Here is a 25,471-nt window from a genome sequence, read left to right on the forward strand (position 1 = left end):
AATGTACGCACCAATTAAAAAGTAATAAGACCGGCACCTCCACTATGATAGACGTTCAAGTTAACATTTTTGCATCAAATCATGGAGTGTTGCTATTCTCAAGGTGCATGCAGTTGCAATCGTGTTACACATCTATGTAGATATACATAAAACACTTACAAAAAACGTATTTTCTTACATTTTGCTACAATTTTTTGGACTAAAAGTTGCTCGACTTTGAAATTAAATCTATATTTTTTTTTTTTTTACGTTAATGCTACTGCCAGTAAACATTTTCACAAAATGTAGGGCTGGTTTTAAAATGGGAAAAATGTTATAGTTTTTAAAATTTATCACAAATTTTGTGAAAAAAATTTTTTTACCAAGCTACAAAGTGTTGAAAGTACGTAATTTTTAAAACAAAACAATGGGCGGTATTCATAGTCCGCTCTTATTCCAAGATTATCGTAAGTACTGTCTTAAGATACTAATATGGCTTTCTGATTGGTTCATAGCATCTTAAAACAATCTTAAATATAAGAACGGACTATGAATACCGCCCAAAGTGTTCTTCTTTTCGAGCTCTGGAGCGTAAAATTAAAAAGTTTTTAAAAACGACTAAAAGTATGTAAAAGTACAAACTTCAAGATTTAAAATACTTTCACAATTTTTTATCTACGATTAATCGCCGAGTTTCAGTAGTTTGAAAATTGCTCAAGTTTGAGCATTTGAAAAATATTCCTTATTTTTTGGAGTAGTATTTAGAGTTGTATTTAAATAAGGCGCAATATACTTGCGCATAATCAAACTAATTTAGAAGAAAAAATGTAATCAAAATGAAGAAAAGATATTTAATGGAAAAAAACTTGTCGATGCTACACCAAAGTATTCATTTTATAAAAAGATCTTATTATATCATAGTCTTGTTATAGTAGTTTTCTGATTATTGTAATATTGTGATTATCGTAGTTTTATTATATTATAGTTTTGTGGTCTTATTTGTTGGTACAAATCTAATATATTTTTACGTTATATAGTTATATTGTATATAAAAAGTAAATATTTTGTAATTTTACATTACATTGCATAAAACGATGAGTTTTTAAATTAATAAATAGAAACGTTTATGATACCAAAATCTTATTTTAAACATGTGTGTAATATTTTGGGCTAATATATATAATAATTCAATGTTTAATTTAATAGAAATATTAACAATTTTTTTTATTGTAGGGTAAACTATTTTCTAATACTAATTGTAAGTATTTCTCTAAATTTGAGTTAAGTAAGATATAAATCATAATAGAATATTTTGTACTGCATGACAAAAAATAATAATCTTATATTTCATAAGAAAATATCAAAAAATCACTAAATAGAAAATGTAGGAATAACAATAAGCAGAATTTTAATTAAACCTTTCCATTAATTACTTGTGTAATATATGTCAATAGATAATTATTAAACACTCGCGTTTTAGTATCTGATTATCCTTGTCGTTCTTTTCAATTTAAGTCTGCAATTAATTTGTAAGTAGCACAAATTGCCTCATCCTTCAAATTTTCTTATAATCGTGCCAGTGTATTACAAGCAGCTCATAATGCTGTATCCGGAAGCGTTTTCCCAAACTAATGCACGTGCTATCCAGTTGTGGCTACAACTCGATGAATGATTCAATAAGTCGCCTTTTCAAGCTTGTTATTACGAAACTACTTGTCTCACGGCGGATAATGACAATCGTGACAAAGCGTCGAGAAGATACCGCGAATGACATAAATCTTGTTGTATATAAACGATTGCGATGACCCGAAGATCAGTCAGTGTCAGTCGATGATCTTTCCAAGGTTATCTCTACCGTCGTCGGTACCAGCGTCAATTTCTTCCTGTGCAAAAGTGCGTGAACTTATGTTCGTCCTCCTTCTGTTGATCACGTGTGTGATCCACGCGAATGCATACGAGAAGAATGGAATCCGAAACGTCAAGAACTACATTCTTGACACGGGGTTGCGCAAGGTGCCAGTCGAACGTCAAATATTCAACTTCAAAAGAAATGGCATCAAGATCGACGTAAAGGTGGTTCCATCAGCTAAAGACGATTCGATAAAGATCAAAGAGGAAGACTATTTCCCGGAGTTTCCCGTAAAAGACATAGGCAAATGCATCTTAGAATTTTCACTTGGCTGCATCAAGAAACGTTTTGTCCGTTTCTTGGAGACGGTAGGCCATCTCGACGAAATCACTTTGCTCGGGCAAGACATAAAGCTGGTGAAGAACAAGGTAACACATAGATCCGATGGCCGAGCTATGAATGATACGGACGTCAATATCGAGCAAACCATAGATGATTTCTTCGATTCGTTCACTCTGCGTATCACGCTGCCCAGATGGGACAGTAAGCGAACGAAGAATCAGATCGACGTAATGATGGAAGATACAGCGGTAGCGGAAGGTTGGTTTAGAAAATATCAGAACAAATATAAACGTAACACAAACGTTAAGAGAATTTTGAAAAACATCTTTAAAAAGATTTATAAATGTTCTAAATATTCCAAAATTTTTTAAAAATTTGTAGAACTTTGTCGCATATAGGAAATTATTTTTTCCCGCGTTGCTAAATCTCTGCGTTGAATGCAATTTGTTACAGGACGAGGAAAGAAAGGAGGCGGAGGCGGAGGTAAAGGCGGCGGTAAATGCAAGATGATGATGATGGGCATGGTAATGATGGTGAAGATGAAGCTGATGGGTAATGTTATAATTATTTTAACCTACTGCTTTGCGCGAGTACATTTCCGTTATTGAGATTTTATCTTCATTTTGTAAAAATTTTATACCATCAAACTGTTTTACTAAGATAATACTTAATCGAACATCCCGTACAATAGGATTGGCGGCGATGAAAGGTATGATGATGGGAGGCATGTCTCTAATGCTTACCATGATGATGCTGTCTGGAAAGTTTGGAAAGGGCGGAGGCGGCGGTGGCGGCCCTTGGCAAGGCGGAGGAGGAGGTGGAGGAGGAGGAGGTAAGACTACTTCTTATTTTCTATTTGTTGTATCTAATGTTTTTTTTTTTGCTGGGGTCTTGATGAAATTAATCTTTCGATCCTCATACTAATCTTTGTCGTTTGACACAAAACACATTTTACTGCCTACAATAACGTAGAAAATTAATATAAAGGCCTATTTTTCCACTATTTCTGTGATAACAAAACTGAGTAATACTTTCTTAAAGCATTTAGCATTTAACAAGTTACTTCTATCACCTCGTGACACTTTCCAGGACAACTCAAAGAGATCGTACTTCTTACAAAATCTTCGGGCGGTGGAGGTGGATGTAGCGGTGGCGGTTGTGGCGGTAGTCCGCCTAGCGATAGTTATGGTGCACCTCCACCAAGTAGTTATGGTGCCCCTTCAGGAGGAGGCGGCGGCTACAGCGGCGGCGGAGGCGGCGGTGGATGGGGTCGCAGCTTCAACAAACGACCGATGATGCTGTCCAACGACAATATAATCAAGACGGAGACCGCGGACGAATCTAATCACACTCCAATGATAGGGGAAGCCGTCTCGAATATGGAGAGTGTTGATTATCCGGATTATGAGGACTATCAAGAACCATCGCCAATTGCGAATCCGAACTCCGTGACTTCCAATTGGAACGCGACAAATTATATCGCCTTCCATGAATACAAAGGCGCCGATGTAAGTTTGATGAAAAACAATTCAAAAGTAGAATCAACGGTAAGCGCAAAGGGTAGGACTCTCTTCAATCAAAGTCCATCTACTACTGTTGTCAATGCGATTGAGAAAAATGTCAATTCATTGACAAGTATGAGTCAACCTGATATTATTCACGAGACTAATGCGGCATATATGGATGAATGGCAGGCTACAGCGGAGAAAACAAGTTCGAACGATGCTTCGTCATCAAATTCGAATGCGAGAATTGAATTGCACGAAATCGATCCGCGCTCTAGAGAGGTGCCTTTATTACGTGGAATTTAAACTGTTAATTATATCACATACTTATATATATTTTTAAATAAAAAATACTGCAATTTTTGCGCAAAAGAATTTCTTTTATCAATATAACATTCCTAGTATGCCCTAAAAACATTTTAAATAAAAAGTTAAATTAAGGATTACAAGATATATTTAAAAAGAAGTCGTTGCCTTTTCTATGGAAAAATATCACTCTTATTGCTTAAAAAATGATAAATCAGTTATGTCGTAAGTTCAATAACTAATATTTGTTAAATTAATTGGTAGTATCAATTTGATAACAATAGATATAAACTTTTCAAATTTTATAATTATTTTTTTTTTAATTTTAATTTATTTTTATCTGCAATGTAGTGGCGCAATCTCTTAAAGAGTCTTCTAACCTTCTTGCCACGACTTTCTAGTGAGTAACCGTTCTTGAAAGTTACCGGAAGTGTACAGGTATCATCAACGAGATACTGTTAAAGACCAACAGACCGGAGTAAATATTCATGACTATAAAGGGGCCTCTGGGGGCCTGTGAGTAAAAGCATTATTAATTCGAAAACACATTATAAAAATGTATAAATATTTAAATAGTTAGCTTATAATTCAATGTTAATTTTGTAAATTATTATTATTAAAATATTTTAAAAATATAATAAATATATCTGCAATGCAATAATATTATAGATTTCTGTACAATAATTAGGTAATAATTACATAATAAATTGTAAAATTAATATTATATTACAAATCCACTTTCCACATATTGTCCATCATGTGAGAAATTAAAGGATAAAATAAAAATTTTTAAATTAATTCAAATCGCTAGAGAAAATGACGAAATACAAATTTATGTAAGCGTAGAACAATTTTCAAAAATCTTAAAGATTTAGTTTTTAAACTCCGTCAAGCTTTTTCTTCGAGCTTCTAGTACAAGAACCAGAATTTATCATTTATTATTAGACATTTTTTGTAAACACATATTCGAATATATTTCGAATAATTCGAATAATATTTCTTTAATATTAATTATATCCTTGATATTACGCTTCTACATTGCAGATAAAATATGAAAAGTTTATATCTATTGTTATCAAATTAATACTACCAATTAATTTAACAAATATTAGTTATTGAACTTACGACATAATTAATTAATAAATTTTTTAAGCAATTAGAATAATATTTTTCCATAAAAAAGGCAACGATTTCTTTTTAAATATATCTTCTAATCCTTAAATTGGAATTGACATTAATTATATCCAAACATATTAATAATATGTTTTCTAAATAACTGCATTACTATCATTATTATTCATGCGTATTGTTAACTTGGCTTATACTGTTTCTTAATCCTTATCAGAGGATGTCAGCGCACAGTGAAGTTACGCGACTCCCGTAAAACCGATTGTCGTTAGTAACATTTCGTACCTGATGAGATTGGATTATACCTGGTTATACCGATCGAGAGGCTTAAGCGTGAGGAACATTGACACCAGATGTCGAAAGCTTCGTGCAATCGGTCAAGTTCAAGATTGAACAGATGCATATACGGATCGTCTAAAAGAAGGACAAATAAAACACATTCGACGTCAGTAACGGTTTTTCTCGTGCATTATAGTCCGCTAATATATTTATTTCTGTTTTATTATGTATATTTTAGATATAAAAATCGACTGCAATTATTTTAATTGATTTTTTATTCTAATGTCAACCGATTTTATTGCCAAATTTGTTTTATTGAATCTAATTTATTGAATTTTTTTACATATTTAATAAAATCGAATGTTTTATAAAGTCGTGGTATAATAAGATGTTAAAAATAAATAGAAATACTGGAAAACCAGTTACAAATTCTTCGAGAATTTAAGAAAATTTATTAAGAATTTATGTTAAGCAATAGTCTTTTATTAAATTTAAATTTGGAGAATTTGAGAAATTCTTAATAAGAGAAATTAATATGGTGCGTAAAAATAAAGACAATGCAAATATATAAATCTTATGTAAATTGATCTTCAAGAAATTTGATGAAATATAAATCAGTTATCATGTATAAATGTACATTACGTTCTTTTCATTAATCTCATATTTTCTACTGCTTCTTTTATTCGGATTTGTCTGATATAAATTCAACTTACATGGCGCGTTTTACTCGACTAAATTCTTAAGTCGTCCGAGTCGTGAGTTTTTACTCGCGCAATGATCGACCCACATTAGTGCGTTGACCGTCTGCTTGTGACTCGCGGCACGTAGCCTTTTCGGTGGCAACGCGATCTGATTTGAAAAGAGTAACGGCAGAGGCGGATTTGTCAACCATCGTCTTGAACAGTGCATGAACGCGCACGTTTATGGTCGCGCATTTGATTTTCTCCACGCTCTCCTTTGGTTCTTTTGACGAGGAAGCGCCCGTTTATAAATCGCGAGGTCATCTGTCGATCACCGTTAGATAACCTACTGTTTAACGGGACACAATTCGTCACTCCGCTCCCTTTCGTGACTGATCGGACAGGAAAATTGGTGAAAGTATTCACCTGACAAAAAGAAGGTTCCCACTGTTACGGAAATAGATGCAACACATCATAGCGTGCCCGCGGATAGGTTCACTTTCTTGCGTTATCGCATCGTACGACAATTATCAATTACCATGACAACATTCACATTGCCATTCATCGAAAACACAAGAATTTCTATATAATTTCATTTATGAAAGTCGTAAAATAATTTATTTTATTAAAAAATCCGATTTTTGAAAAGATTTTATGATTTTATGTCTGCTTTCCACACATTTGCCAGTGTTAACACTTAGTTAATATTAGTTACAAAAGTATATCATTTGTTCTCAATATTTATTTCCGGGTACATATTTAATGAATTGTTTTTTTCGTTTGTTCATTTACTTATTAGAAGTCTAACGCAAAAATCTTTGTCAGTTGACGTAACGGAAATTGTATGTCTCCATGTCGGCGTAATACGAGGTAATGTACAATATGCTATTTGTTCCGTCAGGGATGGTGCGATAATATTGTATTTGCGTGTTCTGTGATATGTAGAAAGAAGTAGAAGATAGGTAAGTGGGTGAGTAAATGTCGTCACTCTTCGTCGAAGAATAGAAATGAGGAGTTTGCGAACATGATTGACACTTTAACGATTGTAACAGTTGGCTGTCGTAAGATTTTAGCCATTCTTAATTGTTCTATTTTTATAATTGACATATAAATTTAACGTTAGAAATACATTATTTGTGTTCGATTTAAAAATATCTGTAGTAAAATAAATTTTTTAATAATATTTCATTAAACTAAAACACTTGTTAAAAGATTATTTAAAAAATAATATTTTACAACAGAGAAATAGACGAACTGTACTTTCTAAGGTCACCCAAGCTGTAGAAAAGATCATAAAATTTGACGGACTTCATTATTGCCCATTACCATACAATAAAAAAATTTTTCTTAAGCAACGATAAAGCTCACACATTTTCGTTCACCCAATATGTGACATGTCCCAGTTGCTTGGTTCACTTCGTACACGTGCAAACCAGTTTTGATGCAATGCAGACAAATACTTTCCGTTGAAACTACTATCGCCGTTGAAGTTTGCGTTTCTGGTTCGCGATCGGAAGTTTCCAGCTATATGTCTATAACTCGAAATACTTTCTAATATGCGGTCGCATGTGTTACGGGCGACTGGCACATCCCAAGTAATTCGTTACAGTCAGACCGGCACAAATTGCTTCTTTTTTTCGAGATCGTTAGATCTTACGAGATAATTAAAAAGCAATAACATTGATGAGTTTCACCGGTGTACATTGCAATCATTACTAGAATTATAAGCCCATTAAATTACAATTTATTAAATATAGATCCGTGATACAATGGGCAGAATATCTCAGTAATGACATAATAGATGAATCTTAATTAGCAAACAATCGGAACAAACTATTTGTATTGTTTGAAGTATTTCCTAGTCATCAGAATAAGTGGAATTTGTGCATTAGAATTTTTCATTGTACATTAGAAAATTTTGGAGTGTATTGTAAAGCATCGTAAGTAGAGAGTGGTATTAATGCAGCCTTTCACTAATCGTACATAAATATTAGCCGCTAACCGACAGTATTGTTTAAAGTAATTATCCTGAAAGCGTGCGAGTTTCAGTAACACAGAGTACTGTCTCCGTTTCCACGAGAAAAAGTATCCAGTAGCTTTGTCGCGATTTGATAAATTATGGCCAAGATGTAATTGGGTTACACTGGAATGTTGTACGGGCCCCTTGTTCCTCCATGGGTATCGAGAGCTCTAAAGAAGAGAGCGCGCGTGCCGACGCGCACATTATATTATTTCGCATTCGTCAACGGAGAGGCCGGACAAATCTCCGTGGTGGAACGAGATCTCTAGCACGAAATTCTGCTTCCTTGAATGCGCCTTCCGCGTGTGCATATGAGCGTGTACAATTGCTTTTCGGCAGCGTAGGCCGGTCGTACGCCTCAACCTACCTACCTACCTACGTAGCGCCTGCCATTTAGGTCAATGAAATTCATCCGGTTGAACCGCGTTCGTCCACTCACCTGGCCCGCCCGATCGCCCGGTGTTTAAGTTCTTCTCTCCCGTTCTTATCCCTCGGCATTGATACGACATTGACCTCTATATTTTTTTACTCAGTTCGATCCAAGTAGTTACCGTGCGCTACTTCCAAAACTCGTTTTTTGTACGAGAAATGATTTGTATGTCGAAAATGCTATAAAGTAATACAAATTGAATGTATTTTTTAGGTAGAATTTGATGAATAAAAAACATAATAATTATAACGTTGGAGATAAATTTTAACAAAAAATAGCTTTAGTAGAAAAAAATTAATTCTTATAACATTTTTTTTTTTTTTTTTAATTATGCAATAAAACAATATATTTCCATTTCCTAATAAATCATCGTTATTGAATTAGAATACATAATTAGAAGTATTCAAAAATATTATTAACAGGATGGAGAAGATAGATACGTCAGTTAGATATGTGGGCAGGTCGGACATAGATTCCATGCGTCAGACTTGCCGGCTGGAATAATGAGAACACCTTCACCAGGAATCAGTGAAAAGCCTGAAGTGCGGTTAGTGGATTAAATGTAGCAAGATCATGTTTACTATAGGTTGTACTGTTCTGCTTACATTCACGCGTATAGATGAAGATTGTAAAGCGAGTTTTTATCTCGACACACATTAAAACTTTTTTTTTCCGGACGCGGCGAGTTATGTTTTCTTTTAAAGTAAAAGTACATTATATTGCACTCAATGAGTTGTTTTATTTGAGCATCACTTGCGTTGATGATTTTTTCAATGAATTGCGATGATACTTGTATATGCATTGACGTCTACATTTTAACACGTGATGTTATTCTAGTACTTGTAATATTTTATTCCGATAAGCAAACATAGCAAACATAGCAGCGCGGTATTCGTGTCCGGAATAATTCATTTTAATTCATTCATGAATCTTTCTTTACATTCGCGGATCTGAAAGTATGTTTTCACTAATGAATATGCATTCGCCAAAAAGATTTTATTAAATTTGATCGCAATAAATGTAGATTTTAACAATATATAATTTTTTATAAAATTGGACACAAACATATACAATTAACTTAGCGGATTATAACTGTATCTTAGCTATTTTAATGTACATATTTCACTTCTTTTTTCTTTAATTGTAAAAAAATTATTATCATAAACAAAATTAAGTGTCCAAGATATAATATATGTGCTAGAAATTTTGATTACTGAATTCGATAAGAAATATTCTCAATCTACGCGTTGGTTTGGTTTGGTAATACGCATGATGTTTACAGACAGCGACTTCCAGCAAGAAAGAAATGTTCACTGAGCTACTTATAAAATACATGCAAATATATATTCTTTTGTATTTGTATATTTGAATTCAATAGAAATTATTTAACGAGATATCTTTATTAAGTATTCATTTATTACTTTGAGTTTAAAGTCTTCAACTTAAGACTATTGCCTGTGCGTGTAAAATGCATAAACATTTTATTGTATTTTTACAATTATTATATGTATATATTTATATCCCAATTATATCTCAAAGTTGGAAGTCCATTTATTACACCAATCACACGAGATAAAGGAAGTTAAACTGGATTTTTGCCGAAGCACTTAGACTCACATATAATCCCGTATAAGTAACCAACTGTACTACGAGGCGATTCAACTACGTAATGGCTCGCGGGGGAAATTTCTTGCTATCTTCTTTCGAAGAAGCGAACTGCAATTGACAGGCTAGGAACGACTGTAATTAACTTTTTTATATCTGTGGAAACATTGCATGCCACTATGTAATGCACATTAAATTCTAATTATATCTTGTGACATCTTATATATTTATAATACGTAATATAATAAAATTTACAAAATGTCTGACATAAAATATAATGTTACATAACATGCGACAAGAATGTGAGACAAATCTTTCCAATTTAATCAGTCATCTAATTCTCATTTCTGCATCTAATAACTTGCAAATTCAATTACATAATCGAAACTGAAATCCGTACGATATTAAGCATAAGCAAGTGGGAATTTTATATTTTTAACGCTGGGTGTTGTAGAAGCTAGCAATATTGAAGACACGAACAGACCTGGCAATTATACTAAATCGGAGCTCCGTTGATCCAGAATGCAATTCTCAGTATATCTATGCACTAGGCTTTCGGCCAAAAGCTAAACCGTGTTAAACGCGTGCATGTATAACCTGGTCGACTGCAGTCCGAGAGGAGACGATAATGACCTTCCACGGAGGAGCTCGTCGACGGAGTAGGAGGGCCTTTGACATACTTGACGCTCAGGTGAATTGTAACCGAGAACGGAGAGGCCCGTGGTTAGTGCGGAGCGAGAGATCGAACGGAGCGCGTCTCGACGGGGAGACGGAAAAGAGAGAGACAGAGGTATAGAAAGAGGGTGAGAAGAGACGAGAACAGGTCGTAGAATTACGGCAAAGATATGATGTGTAACGACGGTGGTCAGAGTGTGGTGCGGTCAGCTTAACGATCGACGTCTGCGATGCAACGTGATTGCGACGGCGGAACTTGCCGATCGGCGCCGAATCGCCAGAAGAAGAAGAGGACCATCTACACGGGCGGGTGGGAGAAGGTTACGGTAGAATTTTTGGCCACGCTGGAAGTGGGGGTGGATCGGCGCTGAACAGCAGAGATCTCCAATAAGTAGGAAGGGCGTATGATGATCGCGGGTAGATACCAAAGAAGCCGACGCACACGTGGACCGACAGTGACGATGACCCTTCCGCGAAATCAAAAGTGCGCCGGTTTTAGTTATTAGATAAACAGCTGGCCAAGTGACGGTGGTAGTGTGCAATCGGAACGTGTGCAGTGCTTCCGGGACGTTACCTCATATTTCTGGTCATAAACGGAGTCAACGTAAAGTAAACGCGCGTACAACGTTAAACGTAGTTAATCCCGGCGAGTGGTGTCGAAGATGCATTGGCGGAGAACGTTGTTCCTGTTGTGTTTCGCGATAACGTTGTCGTATTCGGAGCTGTTCAGCGCCGAGAAGCTCAGGCGGTACGCGAGGGTCCTGAAACTCGACGCACTGACCGTCAACGCGACTGGAAACGATCTGTGGCGCGGACTCTTCAAGGATTGTCACAAGAGAGTGACGTTTTCCTGCATACAGAAGAACGCGTACACGTATCTCGACAATGTGTTCATCGAGAGGGACAACATCACCGTTTTCGACGGTCTAATCCTTACGAAGAACAATATGACTTACGACACATGTCGCAGAACGGAAGGCCGTAACGATGTTCGCGAGAATCTCGTGGATGACGTCGATGCGGACGACGACTGTGAAAAGAAAGCGGCCGAACAAGCAGAAGCGCAGGGTCGAAAGTTCGCGGACGAACCGGAATCACCGCTCGAGGTGATCACGAACGCTCTGCGGCGGAAAACAGTGAAATTCCTGTCGACCCGCAATTACGAATTACAACTTCCGCAGTTCTTCTTCGAAGGCGCTACCGTGAAGATAAGCCCGCGCGAGATAGACGAGAACGGAGCGCTTCTCAGGGTGGATTTCGGAAATCAAGATCAAGTGGAAGAAGGACGAATTTTATTCAAAAAAATCAGTGAGAGAAACAATTTCTTAACGTTTTTATATCATTAATTTTTTAATACTTTTGATAAGGACAGAAAGTATATGTTCTGTTTTGTTTCAGGAAAATTCATACAAAATAGATTATTGACCAGTTTCCTAGCGCTTCTTTTAATTATCAAGCTAATTAAGGTGAAGTTTCTATTCATCGTTCCGTTTCTCTTCGGAGTGGGCACTGCGAAGAAACTCTTCTTAAAATTATTGCTCTTTTTCATTCCCGCATTCGCGCATATCTTCAAGCTTTGCTCCAGCTATTATTCGAGTCACAGCACCAAGTTTCATCATCATCATCATCAGGTATGCGTGGAAAGTCTCCGCGTCTCGATCTTTTTAATCTCAATGAAATATTTATCAAAGATCTTGCATTCCAGATAGCGCATCATCATCATCACGTACCGGTTCCGGTGCCGGTGTACTACGACCATCATAATCGTCATCATGACGAGGAGGACTTCGATGGCTACGATTACGCTCATCCTCACATTCAGTATCGGAAGGACATGGAGGAACTGAAAGAGTGGGGCATCGAGCCTTATGACGAATCTTTTGAAGAATCCAGCCAGCACTTGAATCGCGTCCCCGCTTCCGGTCTTACGTATTCGAGTTCGTACGGCCTGCCGCAGTACGCGTCGAATGCGAAACCGATCGCGTCATCTTATCCGGACAACTCGGCTGGCGCGCACAGCTTGGCCTACTCCGGATATCTGAACGACGTTAAATACAATCGGCGACCGGCGGTGCAGCCGGTCGCCGCCGTGCTCTCGGTGAATCCGAGCCTCGTGTCCGCTGCGAAGACACCGGTGAAAAATCCTTACGCATTGTTCACGGCGAACATGCATCATCATCAGGTCCAGAGGTTCCTGACGCCTGCCGCGAACGCCAAGAGCTCGTCCGTATCGATCTCGCGGCAAGACACGGACGACGAGTATTACGGTCCGATAATTGCCCGGCTCGAGAACATCTTCGAGCAGCTGAGATTCCACGAAGAGACGTGCAGGGAAATGCTTGTTTGCAACATGTACAAGAACCCGGCGGGTTACTCGCCGCACAGTAACCTCGTGTCGAACGAGCTTTCCAGGTACGAAACGCACCGGCTAACGTGGTGAATCGATTAAATCGCCGCGTATATTTACAAAGAGAAAGGTGGAGATCGCCCGCATGCTCCGAATCGCGTTAATCAGGCCACGTTGGCTTTGGCTCTTTCTCTTTCTTTCTCTGCTTCTCTCTTTCTGTCTGTATTTCTCTCTTTCTCTTTCTCATCGCTCTTTTTTACCGCTTCTTAACGTTACGATTGCGAATTGCATTGTGTCTGATTTATATAGCCTGGTATTTGATTTTGTTTAGTATTCAATTGTTTTCTTTTCCTCATCGAATCGTTTCTTTTTGCCGCGACTCGCGCGTATCGTGCTTATCCAGCTAATCTATTCCATCTTGCTTAGTATTCCATCTTGCTTAGTATTCCACTAACAATCGGCGCGAGATGTAAAAGAAACTTTCGGCCGAACCGGCTACGCGACGGACCGGAAATATGGGACAGTTCCGTTTTACGTTTGTCGGACAGCTCGCTTACGCACAATAATTACATTAAAGATTATAATCTCGAAGAGTAATTTTCTTTTTAACCGCGACACCGTTTAAAACTTATGATTTACAGCTACATGCTTATGACAAATTATTTTAGGAGAACAAAGCGAATCGTGTCAGCGCGACTTGAAACATGCGTTAATTAAGTTGCATAATTGTCGCACTTTTTATAATTATATATATATAATAGATAATATCTTTATATATATTGCGTAACTCGGTCACTTTAAGACTAGATTAAATCAAACAACTATCTTTTTTCAGGGATCCTCAAGAACTCAACTTAGGCATAACAGAGAGTGCATCCAGTCAGAAGTTCTACAAATATCTGAGCGCAGCCAGATATGGTCAGGATGGTGGAGATTGCCTTAGAACATATCCCTGTCAGAATAATACCGAATAAATGCCTTGTGGTAAACATGTAATTTACATCAACTCGCATATATGTAATTAGAAATGTCACCTAAAGCAAGCACTAGATACATATATGTATTTGCTCAATAAGTTCGAAGAAATTACACGAAAAGATCAACGTTGTGTTATATCGGTATAAAAAGACCGATACTGCCATGCATTAATTTATGGATACGTGTAAAAAGATGTGTAAGAATTTATATCTAAAATCTTCCTACTAGTAAAAAAAAATTGAAATATTACGACGATAAATTGGTTGGACAAAGCGATTAATTTAGCTATAAGTTGATAAATTAGATGTAATATTTATTGTAATCTATGCCAGGTTTGTGAATTTATAATAATGGGGTTTAATAAAGAGAGACAAATTGGTGAATTTTGTGATGACGTGTTAAAGTTTCTAGTCTATTGACACGTTGTCAACAAGATCACTGTCTCCGAGACAATATTATTTTTAGGTATGAATATACAATAGAGTGTTGATACAATTTTGGATTTTGTGGCATTTTATGAATTAAGCGTGTTTTATAACTTTTAAATTATTTTTGTGCAATTTATAGAAATACAGGATATTTAAAAAATAATTATACAAAAAAAAAATTCTATCAAAAATAAGCATATTTGCCTTAAAAACCGATTATAAGCAAAAAAAAGAAAGTTTTCTTACACATGCAATGTATAATTTTTTTACTATCTCTATAAAAAAAGTAATTCACATTTTATAATGACTTTTGCATCTTGTAATAAATTTTTACATTTTCTAATTATATATGTAATGACAAAAATATTATAAGTAAATAATATTTTGTAATAAATGAAAAATATGTATGCGTGTGATGTTATGTAAAAATTAATTAAGATATATACATTTAGTGTATAATTATAAGAACTATTTATTTTGTCCATTATAATCAATCAGTTACTATTACATACTCGGGTGCCATACCCAACAATTAATAGTTTAAACTTTTACAATATTAAAATATAATGTAAAAAATAAATAAATTATTTGAAGAAACTAGTTATATATAATGCGATTATGTATTTAACTTAAATAATAAAATATTAAATCAAAGTTTATATTATTTATATTACTATTATACTCTTCTCTTCTAAAATATCTGCACATTTATATTTATTATTTCTAATATTAATTTATAAGCCAAATTCAAACTGTTTGAATTAAATTGTTTTCATAAATACTCAAAATAATTTTATATATTTTGGTTAACTATTTAAATTCTTTTTTCAAATAATAAAGATGCAAGCAATATTTCGCAGTAAATCTTTGTTATTATATAACACATTGATCAAGAAAATATATATTTTTAATTAGATTTTAATTCTTCTGCTATATTTCTATTTTAATTGTTACAATTAGCTTATAAAGATTTTTAAGAAAATAAATTAAGAATTTTAAGAATTAAATTAAGAATAAATTTTTTTTAAATATACTATTATAAAAAAAATAGTGTATCATTTTCACTACATTATATATAATAATATATAATAAAAATAGCACTTTACAAAATAATTTTTTAAATTTAATTATGCATAAATATATAGTGATTTTATAATACAAATGATCAAATTATAATATAATTAAGAAATTTCTGATATACCTATCCTTTTCTTACTCAAATTTACATTAAGATTTCAAAAGTGTAAAAATTTTAACGGAACAAAGTAAATTCCGAATTTATTTTAATATTTCGTGAATTTATAATTACTTTATATTTCGATCAGTATATTTAACAAAAGCATAAGTTTAACCATAATTGCACTAATAAATAAAATAAAATTTAAAGATTTATCATGCTAATAGAAAATGTTATGCAGGTATTTAGAAGTTCATGGCCTAACTATGCTATACGGTTCATCTATGAATACAGTTTACTCATTGTCAGTAAAGGCAAGCCAAAAATGGGTGTGCTATTTCGTGTGGGCATTAAAATCGAAATTATTCCAGAGGGACGAAGGAGCTCGTGAAAACATCGACACTCTAGATAATGAGGCTTTCTTCTTTTCTTTTAGCCAGCCGGTAACACGTCCCTGATCAAAATTCATCAACCGTACACGACTACCATCGACTATAAAACCCCGTTGCGCTTGTTCGCACTGGCATTCGGTGTTTAGCCTGACAAATCGGTGGTACCACCATGAAGATCTTAACCACTTTTGTGTCAGTAGCCCTTTTGGCCACCCTTACTGGTGCGCAACAAACAGAGACCACCGTCGGTGTCTTGCAAGAAATATATCACAGGTCAGTTGTTATAATTATTTTATACATATAAAATTTTACTAGTTATAAGAAATAATTGCGTTGTGTTAAAATTACTATATAATTTTTTACAAAATGTTTGATATATTTAGTAGATTAAAACAATAATATTTCCAGGATAATTAATATCTTATGTCGTTCACTGATTTCGTTCACAGATGCGTGGATAGCGAATCCATGTTATCTTGCGTTAAACCAAAGGTGTTGACTTACATCACCGACGCTGTGAAACAAGATAGATTGGCAATTACGGAGGATTTGGCAGTGATTAAGTCTCGTGACGTGTCACAGGATAATGCGGAAGATTACTCCTCGCAATACGACGCCGCAAGTTCTTCCAAAAGGAAACTCCTGCGAACACTGATGCTCGAGAAATTGGACGCGTACCTATCGAGCCATCAGCTTGAAGCTAAACTACCGGAAACAATTGTAGGATCGAATATCGTTCCTAGATCCTTGATTGACGGCATGCCGAAGAGTCTAACAATTCCTCTTACGGACTCTTCCAACAATCAAGGTAATGACAAATAAGATAATACTATACTTGAAATCTGTTCGTCTATAATATACATTCAATGTAAAAAAAATGCAGTAATTGATCTCCAAAAATAGTCGTACAAATGTTACCTTTTTTTTCAAAATAGAAAATAAGTAAGTTGATTTTTTAAATTTATTTATATTTGCAGGTCGTGGTTTTGTTAGAAAGGTGATAATACCGTTCCTGCTCGGTCTCAAGTTCAAAGCCACCGCTGTGGTGCCTATCGCTCTTGCTCTGATCGCCTTAAAGACGTGGAAAGCGCTGACATTAGGTCTACTGTCGTTGGTTCTTAGCGGAGCGATGGTGATCTTTAAATTGACTAAGCCGAAAGTCGCTTACGAGGTTGTCCACTACGGGCATCCACCTGTGGAACACCCGCCTCATTGGGACACTGCGCCTCACGGACCTTACAGGGCTTATAGAAAATAAACCGACGTAGAAACGACGGATATATTGATCGCCTCATCATTTTTGTAGATTGTTTATTCGATATTTATTCATCATTAGGGCTTATTTATGGATAATAAAAATTTTTACATTATTTCATTAAATAAACCTTGTCTCTTATTTTTTATCTCCATCTTCTTCGATTTAATTAACTCTCGTTTTTTTTTTCTCGGACGGCGAATTGGAAAGTGTTGCGTTTTGTAAAAAAATAGCGAACGAATCCGAAAGTATTAGCTTTAAAATCGAGAAAGTGATCATTTGAAGTAGTGTCTTGCTTTGCGTTCCCACGCTCAACATAATTGCGTAATTTGCGTAATTCAAACATGGGACACAATACACGGATTGTTTTTAGAACTGTTATAGTAATTTAACATCAACACAGATTATGTGTAATATATTACACACATAATGTACAAAAATACGCATAAATACTTGACAGTGAAAATGTTGAAGCAGAGTTTTGCACAAACTTTTATGCAAATTTGTTACTTTATCTATTGAATGCTTATTTTAAACATATAAAAATGCCGTATTTCTTTTAAAAAAGACATCTATACGCTCATAATTTATCTTGTAGCTGATTCCTGTATTGAAATTTGATTTGTTAACGATTAGCGAGCTCAGAACAAAAAAAAATAAATTGATTGTACAAAATGTAAAGAACGTTGATCGACATTTTGTCAGCTAGACGGCCTGAATGCTTATGCAAACTCGACCCAAAATTCCAGTTGCCGTTTTATTGTTACGACAAAGAAGAAGTCGGGCAGCACAGAAGTGTCTCCGATGGTATCCTATGCGCATTCTCGCGCGAGAAACTCGCACGCAACGCGCATCGTTGATGTACCTGTTTTTCTTTAGGTCCGAACAGGAGTTACAATTTAATTAGGTCTGGCAGAGTGAAATTAGCACCGTCTGGAGATCGGGCGATGACGGCATAAAGAGACGTGAAGAAAACACGGAGAGACAGAAGGGAGCTTTAACGGAATGTTCGTGTGGAAAGTCATGATCGTGGCATGAATGAATGATGATCGATTCAATGCCAATGTTGCACGGTGACTTTAGTGTCAAGGATAAAGAACTTTTTGTACATTACATAGCTTCCGGATATTTGCTACAAATATAAGAAATAGAAAAAATAGATAAAGCTTTTAATATTCTGCCTCAATTTTTTTTCCAATAAACCTTTAAAATTATTAAAACACATATTATGTAATTGTTTAAATATTCATTATGATAATTAATTATTTTTTTTTATATGGAAAAATTCAGCAAATAATTAAAAAAGAATTTAATCAAGTTTTTATGCAAATATAAATTCAATCGCATAATCGACTAGTATCGCATAGCATTGTGTAACATCATTCTAGTGCCAAAATGGAAAGTAATTAAACTGTTGTTATGTGTTAAGTTATACATTATTTTATGCACATAAGCACACGTCACTTTTCTACGTAGTGTCTAATTTTGAAAAACTATTGAGAAATGTATTCTTGTCTAGCCAAATTTAAATTTTAACTAATTACCGATATTCCATAGTTTCCTACGAAATTCTTTTTTGCTTTTTTTTTACAATGCAAATTTCTTTTCTCTCCTAATGCTTTTAAATACTTTTGAACAATTCCGCTTTCTTCCGTGTCATTTGGGTCACGACGAATTAAGCTTGATTACGAAGTCCGGCTGCGTCCATTATCAAAAATTAATTCCGCGTCGCATCCTTCAAAAATATTCCACGAGCGACAATTGTCACAAGTGGGTCTGTCGATCGTAGAAAGCAAACTGCTGCTCATTAATATCGTAGATTCCATCGCGTTTCATGAGCCAGAAATATGACCTATTGGCATCGTCGAGGCCGCTACCCCGATTCGATATCGCGTGCAGCGTGTCGCGCGACCTCACGCTCGCCCAGTCTATCCTCCCTCATCAAGTAGTCGCGACATGATCCGTGGCCGAGGCCTCAATAATCGAAGACCATACTGAACGAAAAGAAAATCCATGTCCGAATGGAAGTGGGGGCGTGTTCGGGATCACCGCTACGCGACTCTTCAACGTGCGTTGTACGGTGCGACGATAGGCCTTCGTATAAATACCGTACTGCCCAACCCATTGGCATCAGTCGTCGTGTTGCGATCGTCCTCATTCATTATCCACGAACGGGTGTACTAGCGCGAGGCTTCTTCACGAGGATACACCCCCTGCCAGCGCCATGAGATACTTAGTTTTGTGCGCTCTGCTCGCATTGGCCGCCGCGCAACCGGCCAAGAATGAGAATTGGAAGACCGCCATGGATGAGATGGTCGATCAATCCAGGTCCGAGTGCTCGCAGAAAAACGATGAGATTGCTTGCATGAAGTTCAAGGTGTTCAATCTACTTGACCAAGTCTTCAGCAAAGATAACTTCAAGGCAAGTATCGGTGATCTCTCTTCGGTGCCTTTCTTTCAATTTAATTCAAGCAGTGACAGTAGAGTCTTTGCATTTTTCTTTTTTGCTTTTAATTTATCTTCATTTTAGTTGTCAAATTAAAAACATGTAAGTTAATTTATTTGTGTGATTATTTCTTTCATTAAATTTTCTATTTTTACAAATCTGCCGGTCTTCACTGCCTCAATATCTCTAGGTGTCCGAGACGGTGGAAGTTACGCGCAACTCGCACCCCGCCAAGGAAGTGTCTGCTCGTGGTGAGAGTTCCTTCTTCGACATCGTGCAATCCTACTTGGCTTCTCACGACGTGACCTTCAAGCTACCACTGGACTCCACCGTGAAGGTAAGCTCACGCGGTATCGAGGACGATCAGCTCACCTTCGACGTCAAGTTCGGTGAGGGCCGCGCCGTCGATGAGGCTCGCAGATCCAAGCTGAAGAAGGTCATCGTCCCTATTCTCGTGTTCGTCCTCCTAAAGGCGATAACTCTGATCCCCCTGGCCATCGGAGTGCTCGGCTTGAAAGCCTGGAACGCTCTACAGCTCTCGTTCTTCAGCTTCATCGTATCCGTTGGCATGGCCATCTTCCAGCTTTGCAAGAAAATCGCCGCTGATGGTCACGTTGCGCCCATCGCTCACGGACCCTGGGAGTACCAGGCTCAGTACAGATCTTTCCAGGATCAGGATCAAGCTTCGTCGTCACAATTCGCGCAGAATCTCGCATACTCCGCTCATGCACAATCCTAAAATCGCTATCGCTTTATCGGCGTTTTTGTAAGATATTTAGTTTCCTATTTGTATTGTATATTTAATAAATTATATTCTTGCAAATTATTTTGTACCGCGCTTACTTGAAAATCCGCTTCCCTCATTTTTCTATGCTTCACTTATCACTTAATATTGACATTTTTAGAAAAGAAAAGAAAAACTTAATTAATAAATGCAAAATGTATGCTATAAAATATAAGTATGCAAAAATAAAGATGATCTGTTAAAGACGTATTTTCTTTGCAATTCTAAAACAATGTATATTTTGTTGAGATTAAAAAATTACATTCCAATCATTAAATAGAGAAACTGGAAAAGATATTTTAATTACATGCAAAAACAGATAGATTAAAAATTTGATTCAAAATCTTACAATCTTTTTTTCCATTATTAAAGTATATAAATCACTTTCACACTTTTAAAGAAGGAAAATTAAATTTGTCCCTTTCTTTATGTATGAATTATATTTTTGCACAATAAGTAACTTGTTTTAATATATTTTTCTTTTTAATTAAAAAAATTTTAATTAAAAACTTTTTAAAATAAAACGTTAAATAAATAAACAATTTATGTAAATTTATGTAGATTTATGAGACATTCTTTTACAGCTAATTTTATTTAGCACTACTTAATTGTACGTGCTTAACATTTTTATAACACACTTTATGTTCTTTATATGACGCTCTTTTGTATTATTACTGTTTTCTAAGTTCACAGAATGCATCTTGCATTCAAAATTAGTTAAGATTTTATAAGATATTTAAAGGAGACCTACATGTGACTGTGATCACTTTCGTCTTTCATGAATGTTGATTGGAAGTCGCCATTTTAGGAGAGTCATTTCACTATTTTAGCATATTACGTGAGTGTAATTTTTACAGAAAAGAAAATGTTCAAGAAAACGTTTTAATTTACACACATATCGTGATTAAATATTTTTTACATACAGAGTGTCCCACGAAAAGTGGCCAGCCTCTTTTATTTTTTAAATTAAAAGAAATAGACATAATAAATATATATATCAAATTAAATGGTTTAAACTGAATTCTATTGTGAGCATAATAACATAAAAAAAGCATAAAAAAATTATGCATACCTCTCCGTTCTTTAACACGGATAGCTTTTGTAAGCAACTATTATGCTCACAATAGAGTTTAGTTTGAACCATTTAATTTGATATATATTTATTATGTCTATCTCTTTTAATTTAAAAGAGGGTGGCCACTTTTAGTGGGACACCCTGTATTAGATATATAGATATATATATAAATTATGTTTCACTGTCTTTATATTTATGATTATATTCCATGTATGATGAATTAATGTAAATAAAAATGAGATTAAGTAAATGAGATCTTGATTTGACTTGCAGATTCCATCTTTTCAATTAAAATATAATAATAATTTTAGACATTAAAATATAATAGCTATATAAGCCCAGAGCCAGGTATTAGTTGCTCAGTAAAGTGTATTTAAAAAATCAGTTACAACAGACGTTTCGGCCCATTTGTTATGGCCATCTTCAATAAGAGATACAAAGTAAATGGAACGTTAGTAAAACATAAAAAATGTACGCATGAGACGCAAAGTTGTCGGAGGAAGGCAAAAATCAATCAGTTTCAAAAAATTGTGCATATATGCACAATTATTGTCTATAGACATTTCTTTCATTAATAATTTTAGACATGTAATTTTTTATTGTAAATTGTATTTTTTTTATAAATTAAAAATCTACACTTAATCATGTAAAGTATAACAAATTTGCGCAACACTCTACATTTCTCATTATATTATTATTATATTTTGTAATTAAAAATAAAAATAATTAAAAATCTAAACTACACATTTAAATAATTGTCCAAACATTTGAATAAAAGAAACAAATATTTCTCTCTCGTGAATAACATAAAGTTATTTTTAGAAATATTGTTAAACAGGATAATCTTGTATTTCTAGACATATGTAGAACAAATATCTACAATTAATGTTCTAAAGAAAAGGAAGTAAAAATAACGTCATCAAATATGTTTTAAATACACAGTATATCACGTTAATATTTAGAAGAAAAAAGAATTTCATTTTTCCTAATATTGTATCAAGATTTATTGTATAATATATCGCGCAATATCGTTATTGTTTATAATGCGATTAAAATAAACGTACATCACCAGTAAAATTATGATGCGTAAATCATTATAATTATCGTTAAATCATTATATTAAAATAATGCATGTGTTGCAACGAAATGTATAAAAGCGTCATATCTGCAGCTTTTTAAATCAACATATTGTGATTTTTGAGGGTATTACAATGACAAAACAGCTATTCATTTTGTTAATCGTGATCACAGAAGGAGTATACAAGCCGTGAAACGACGCTTGACAGTTTACGACGAGCCAAGTAAGAGCACAAGCGAAAAGAGACGCAAGTTCCGTTTCCCATGTGCGTCACATACCATCGTGTACGGCGTACGCGGCACACAACAATCAACAGGTATGCGACATACGCGTGAGTGAATGGACGTGAGGGGGGGAGGGGGAGTCGCAGGGGTTTGACTCAGGACAGAGAGGAACATACAACGCTCTATGCCAGTGAAATTTGAATAATTTCCCTTCAATCGGCGATTCCTGGCATGCGCGACCGAATAACATAGATTCAAGGGGGACAAATTAAATAAAAGAGGCGGGCCACTCCTCCGTCAGTCGCAGTTCGATTGCCGATCATCGCTCGCTCGCACGGGTGGACGATCGATCGTCTTTGTTAACACGCGGTATCGCGAGAACGGTGAACGGAAGCTACAAAAAAAGGGAAAAGAAGACAATCGATCGGTTCGAAGAACTTACTGTGCAACTGTCAAAGAAAAGAAGAGGATTCCGTCATGCGACTGATAGTATCAATAGGCGCGATCGTTCTGTTGCTTGGATCTTGCGCGGCCGATCAGGACTTCCTGACAAACTCCTTCAATGAGTGTGTAAAGGCGGAGTCTTGGACGTCCTGCCTGAAGCATCAAGTTTTGGACTACCTCGATGATCAGCTGGGAACGACCACAGAAGCGAGATCGCTTGAAACTATTGATGAAGCGATTATCGCCAGGACCTTCAAATATTTGAAAAGTTTCGATTATGGGGTGACTTTACCCTTTGTCGACGCCAACTTGAAATATAGACCCAGCAGGAGTTTAGCCGATCTCGATATCGAATTCAAGGATAACGATGTGGCAACTAGCCAAGCTCGAGGACTTCTCAAGAAAAAACTCTTGCTGCCCTTCTTGCTGCTATTGAAATTGAAAATGAAAGCTCTCATGCCTATCTTGGTCGCCATTATTGGATTAAAAGCGCTAAAGGCTCTTGTCCTGTCAAAGCTCGCTCTTCTTGTCGTGATTGGATTCGTCGCTATGCAATTCTTTAAAAAGAACGGTATGACGCCGATGGGTACGTATAATTAAATCCATATTTAACGTAGACAAAGCTGCGTAATTTTCTATATCCCTTTTCCGTGCAGCACTCAATAAAGCATTAATATTTAATTCTGAAATAATAAACAGTAATTACAGGTAGTAGGCGTGTAATGATTACAATTTCTAAATTAATTTTACTTTTTCCACTTTTGTTTTACACAAGTTAACTTTTATTTTTTATTATATAATAAATTAAATATAATTAATTAAAGAAAAGCAAAAATTACATTTCTATTCATTGAATTAACAAATTCTATTTATAGAATATCATCGAGTCATTTGTCAATTTCTGATCGATTTCAGAATTAAATATTAATGCTTCGTTGGTTGCTGTACGGAAAAAGATTTTATATTTTGCAATATTAAACTTTCGATTGAGTGTATAAAAAATGAAATTTCTTCGATCGTAGGAATGACCATGGAACCGGTATCGGCATACGGCGCTCCACCCTTGGCCTCGACGACGTCGAGTTATGATCCCGCCAACACGTGGGACGGCAACGGACCGTACTCTCGCGTTTGGACGCCAACCAATGGTGTGGAGGCCCAAAATCTTGCTTACAGTTATTACGCGCCCGGCAGCTCGAGTTCATATAGCTCGGTAGGCTCTTCTTCATCATCCTCGTCTTCAAGTGGCTCGACTAATTACAACTAAAGTCGTTCTGACGCCCCCCTAACGACGCATCGATCGCCCGATGTTGCCGTCGATCGCGGATTTGCGATCGCGCGTATCGGCAAATAAAACACGACCAAAGAAACGCACACCAAATAAACACGAAATAGCTCGCGATCGATGCTGACGAGATGTTAGTTTCGTTAACGAGAGCCCCAAGAGCATTCAAAGCATTTAAAGACTGTCGACTTTGCGTCGACTATAACAATTGTGAAATTGTTTTGTCGGTTTATTAGCAAAACTTGCATTGAGCTCGATGTCGGATTCATTAACTTATCGAGGAATTAATGGCGTTAATTACATTTTCGATAGCATTTAAGAATCCGAAATGTTTTCTTTGATCAGCGAGTAAAATTAAATTGAATTAAATTATCGCTAAAATCGACAAAGCTATTTGCCATTTCCCTTTGAATGTGCCACGTGCGCGCCGAAGAATGATTAGCCATCATAAAAAATATACTGATCGCGATAGTCACGAGGATCGTTATATATAATATATGGATATGCATATATTGCCGAATATATTCGCGAGACAATATAATTGTCATTTCTTCGGCGAACATTAATTATTTATTTTTCGTGCGATAAAAATATTTATTATTACTTTTGCATTTGTTAATAAAAGCATTCTGTGTAAAATAAACTGGTACTTTGTATATACTTATACGTGCTAATTTTAACAATTCTGTCAAATTTGTACGAAAAATCTTTGTCTTTTTTTAATATAAAATAGATATAATTAACAAATGGATCAAATATG

The 25,471-nt window shown here is 35.4% G+C and overlaps 5 protein-coding genes across 5 annotated transcripts; all 5 read left to right on the forward strand.

Annotated features, from left to right (window-relative positions):
* The first annotated feature begins 1,809 nt into the window (after positions 1-1,809).
* Positions 1,810-6,604, forward strand: LOC105675274 (uncharacterized). Its single transcript, XM_067355035.1, has 4 exons — positions 1,810-2,428; positions 2,624-2,722; positions 2,862-2,987; positions 3,260-6,604. The coding sequence occupies exons 1-4, from the start codon at positions 1,810-1,812 to the stop codon at positions 3,979-3,981; spliced, it is 1,566 nt and encodes a 521-aa protein (XP_067211136.1). The 3' UTR covers positions 3,982-6,604.
* Positions 6,605-10,278: 3,674 nt separating this feature from the next.
* On the forward strand, positions 10,279-15,955 carry Osi17 (DUF1676 domain-containing protein Osi17). The gene is made up of 4 exons (XM_012372683.2): positions 10,279-12,106; positions 12,197-12,429; positions 12,504-13,210; positions 13,981-15,955. Exons 1-4 carry the CDS (start codon positions 11,461-11,463, stop codon positions 14,117-14,119), a joined length of 1,725 nt encoding a protein of 574 aa, XP_012228106.1. The 5' UTR covers positions 10,279-11,460; the 3' UTR covers positions 14,120-15,955.
* A 53-nt stretch (positions 15,956-16,008) lies between these two features.
* On the forward strand, positions 16,009-17,867 carry Osi18 (DUF1676 domain-containing protein Osi18). Its single transcript, XM_012372700.2, has 3 exons — positions 16,009-16,393; positions 16,570-16,928; positions 17,098-17,867. The coding sequence occupies exons 1-3, from the start codon at positions 16,290-16,292 to the stop codon at positions 17,376-17,378; spliced, it is 744 nt and encodes a 247-aa protein (XP_012228123.1). The 5' UTR covers positions 16,009-16,289; the 3' UTR covers positions 17,379-17,867.
* A 1,539-nt stretch (positions 17,868-19,406) lies between these two features.
* Osi19 (DUF1676 domain-containing protein Osi19) lies at positions 19,407-20,645 on the forward strand. The gene is made up of 2 exons (XM_012372701.2): positions 19,407-19,797; positions 20,012-20,645. Exons 1-2 carry the CDS (start codon positions 19,600-19,602, stop codon positions 20,558-20,560), a joined length of 747 nt encoding a protein of 248 aa, XP_012228124.1. The 5' UTR covers positions 19,407-19,599; the 3' UTR covers positions 20,561-20,645.
* A 1,799-nt stretch (positions 20,646-22,444) lies between these two features.
* Osi20 (DUF1676 domain-containing protein Osi20) lies at positions 22,445-25,221 on the forward strand. Its single transcript, XM_012372695.2, has 2 exons — positions 22,445-24,012; positions 24,449-25,221. Exons 1-2 carry the CDS (start codon positions 23,460-23,462, stop codon positions 24,691-24,693), a joined length of 798 nt encoding a protein of 265 aa, XP_012228118.1. The 5' UTR covers positions 22,445-23,459; the 3' UTR covers positions 24,694-25,221.
* The last annotated feature ends 250 nt before the right edge of the window (positions 25,222-25,471 follow it).

This window comes from Linepithema humile, chromosome 5, assembly GCF_040581485.1.
Source record: "Linepithema humile isolate Giens D197 chromosome 5, Lhum_UNIL_v1.0, whole genome shotgun sequence".
Classification (NCBI taxonomy): domain Eukaryota; kingdom Metazoa; phylum Arthropoda; class Insecta; order Hymenoptera; family Formicidae; genus Linepithema; species Linepithema humile.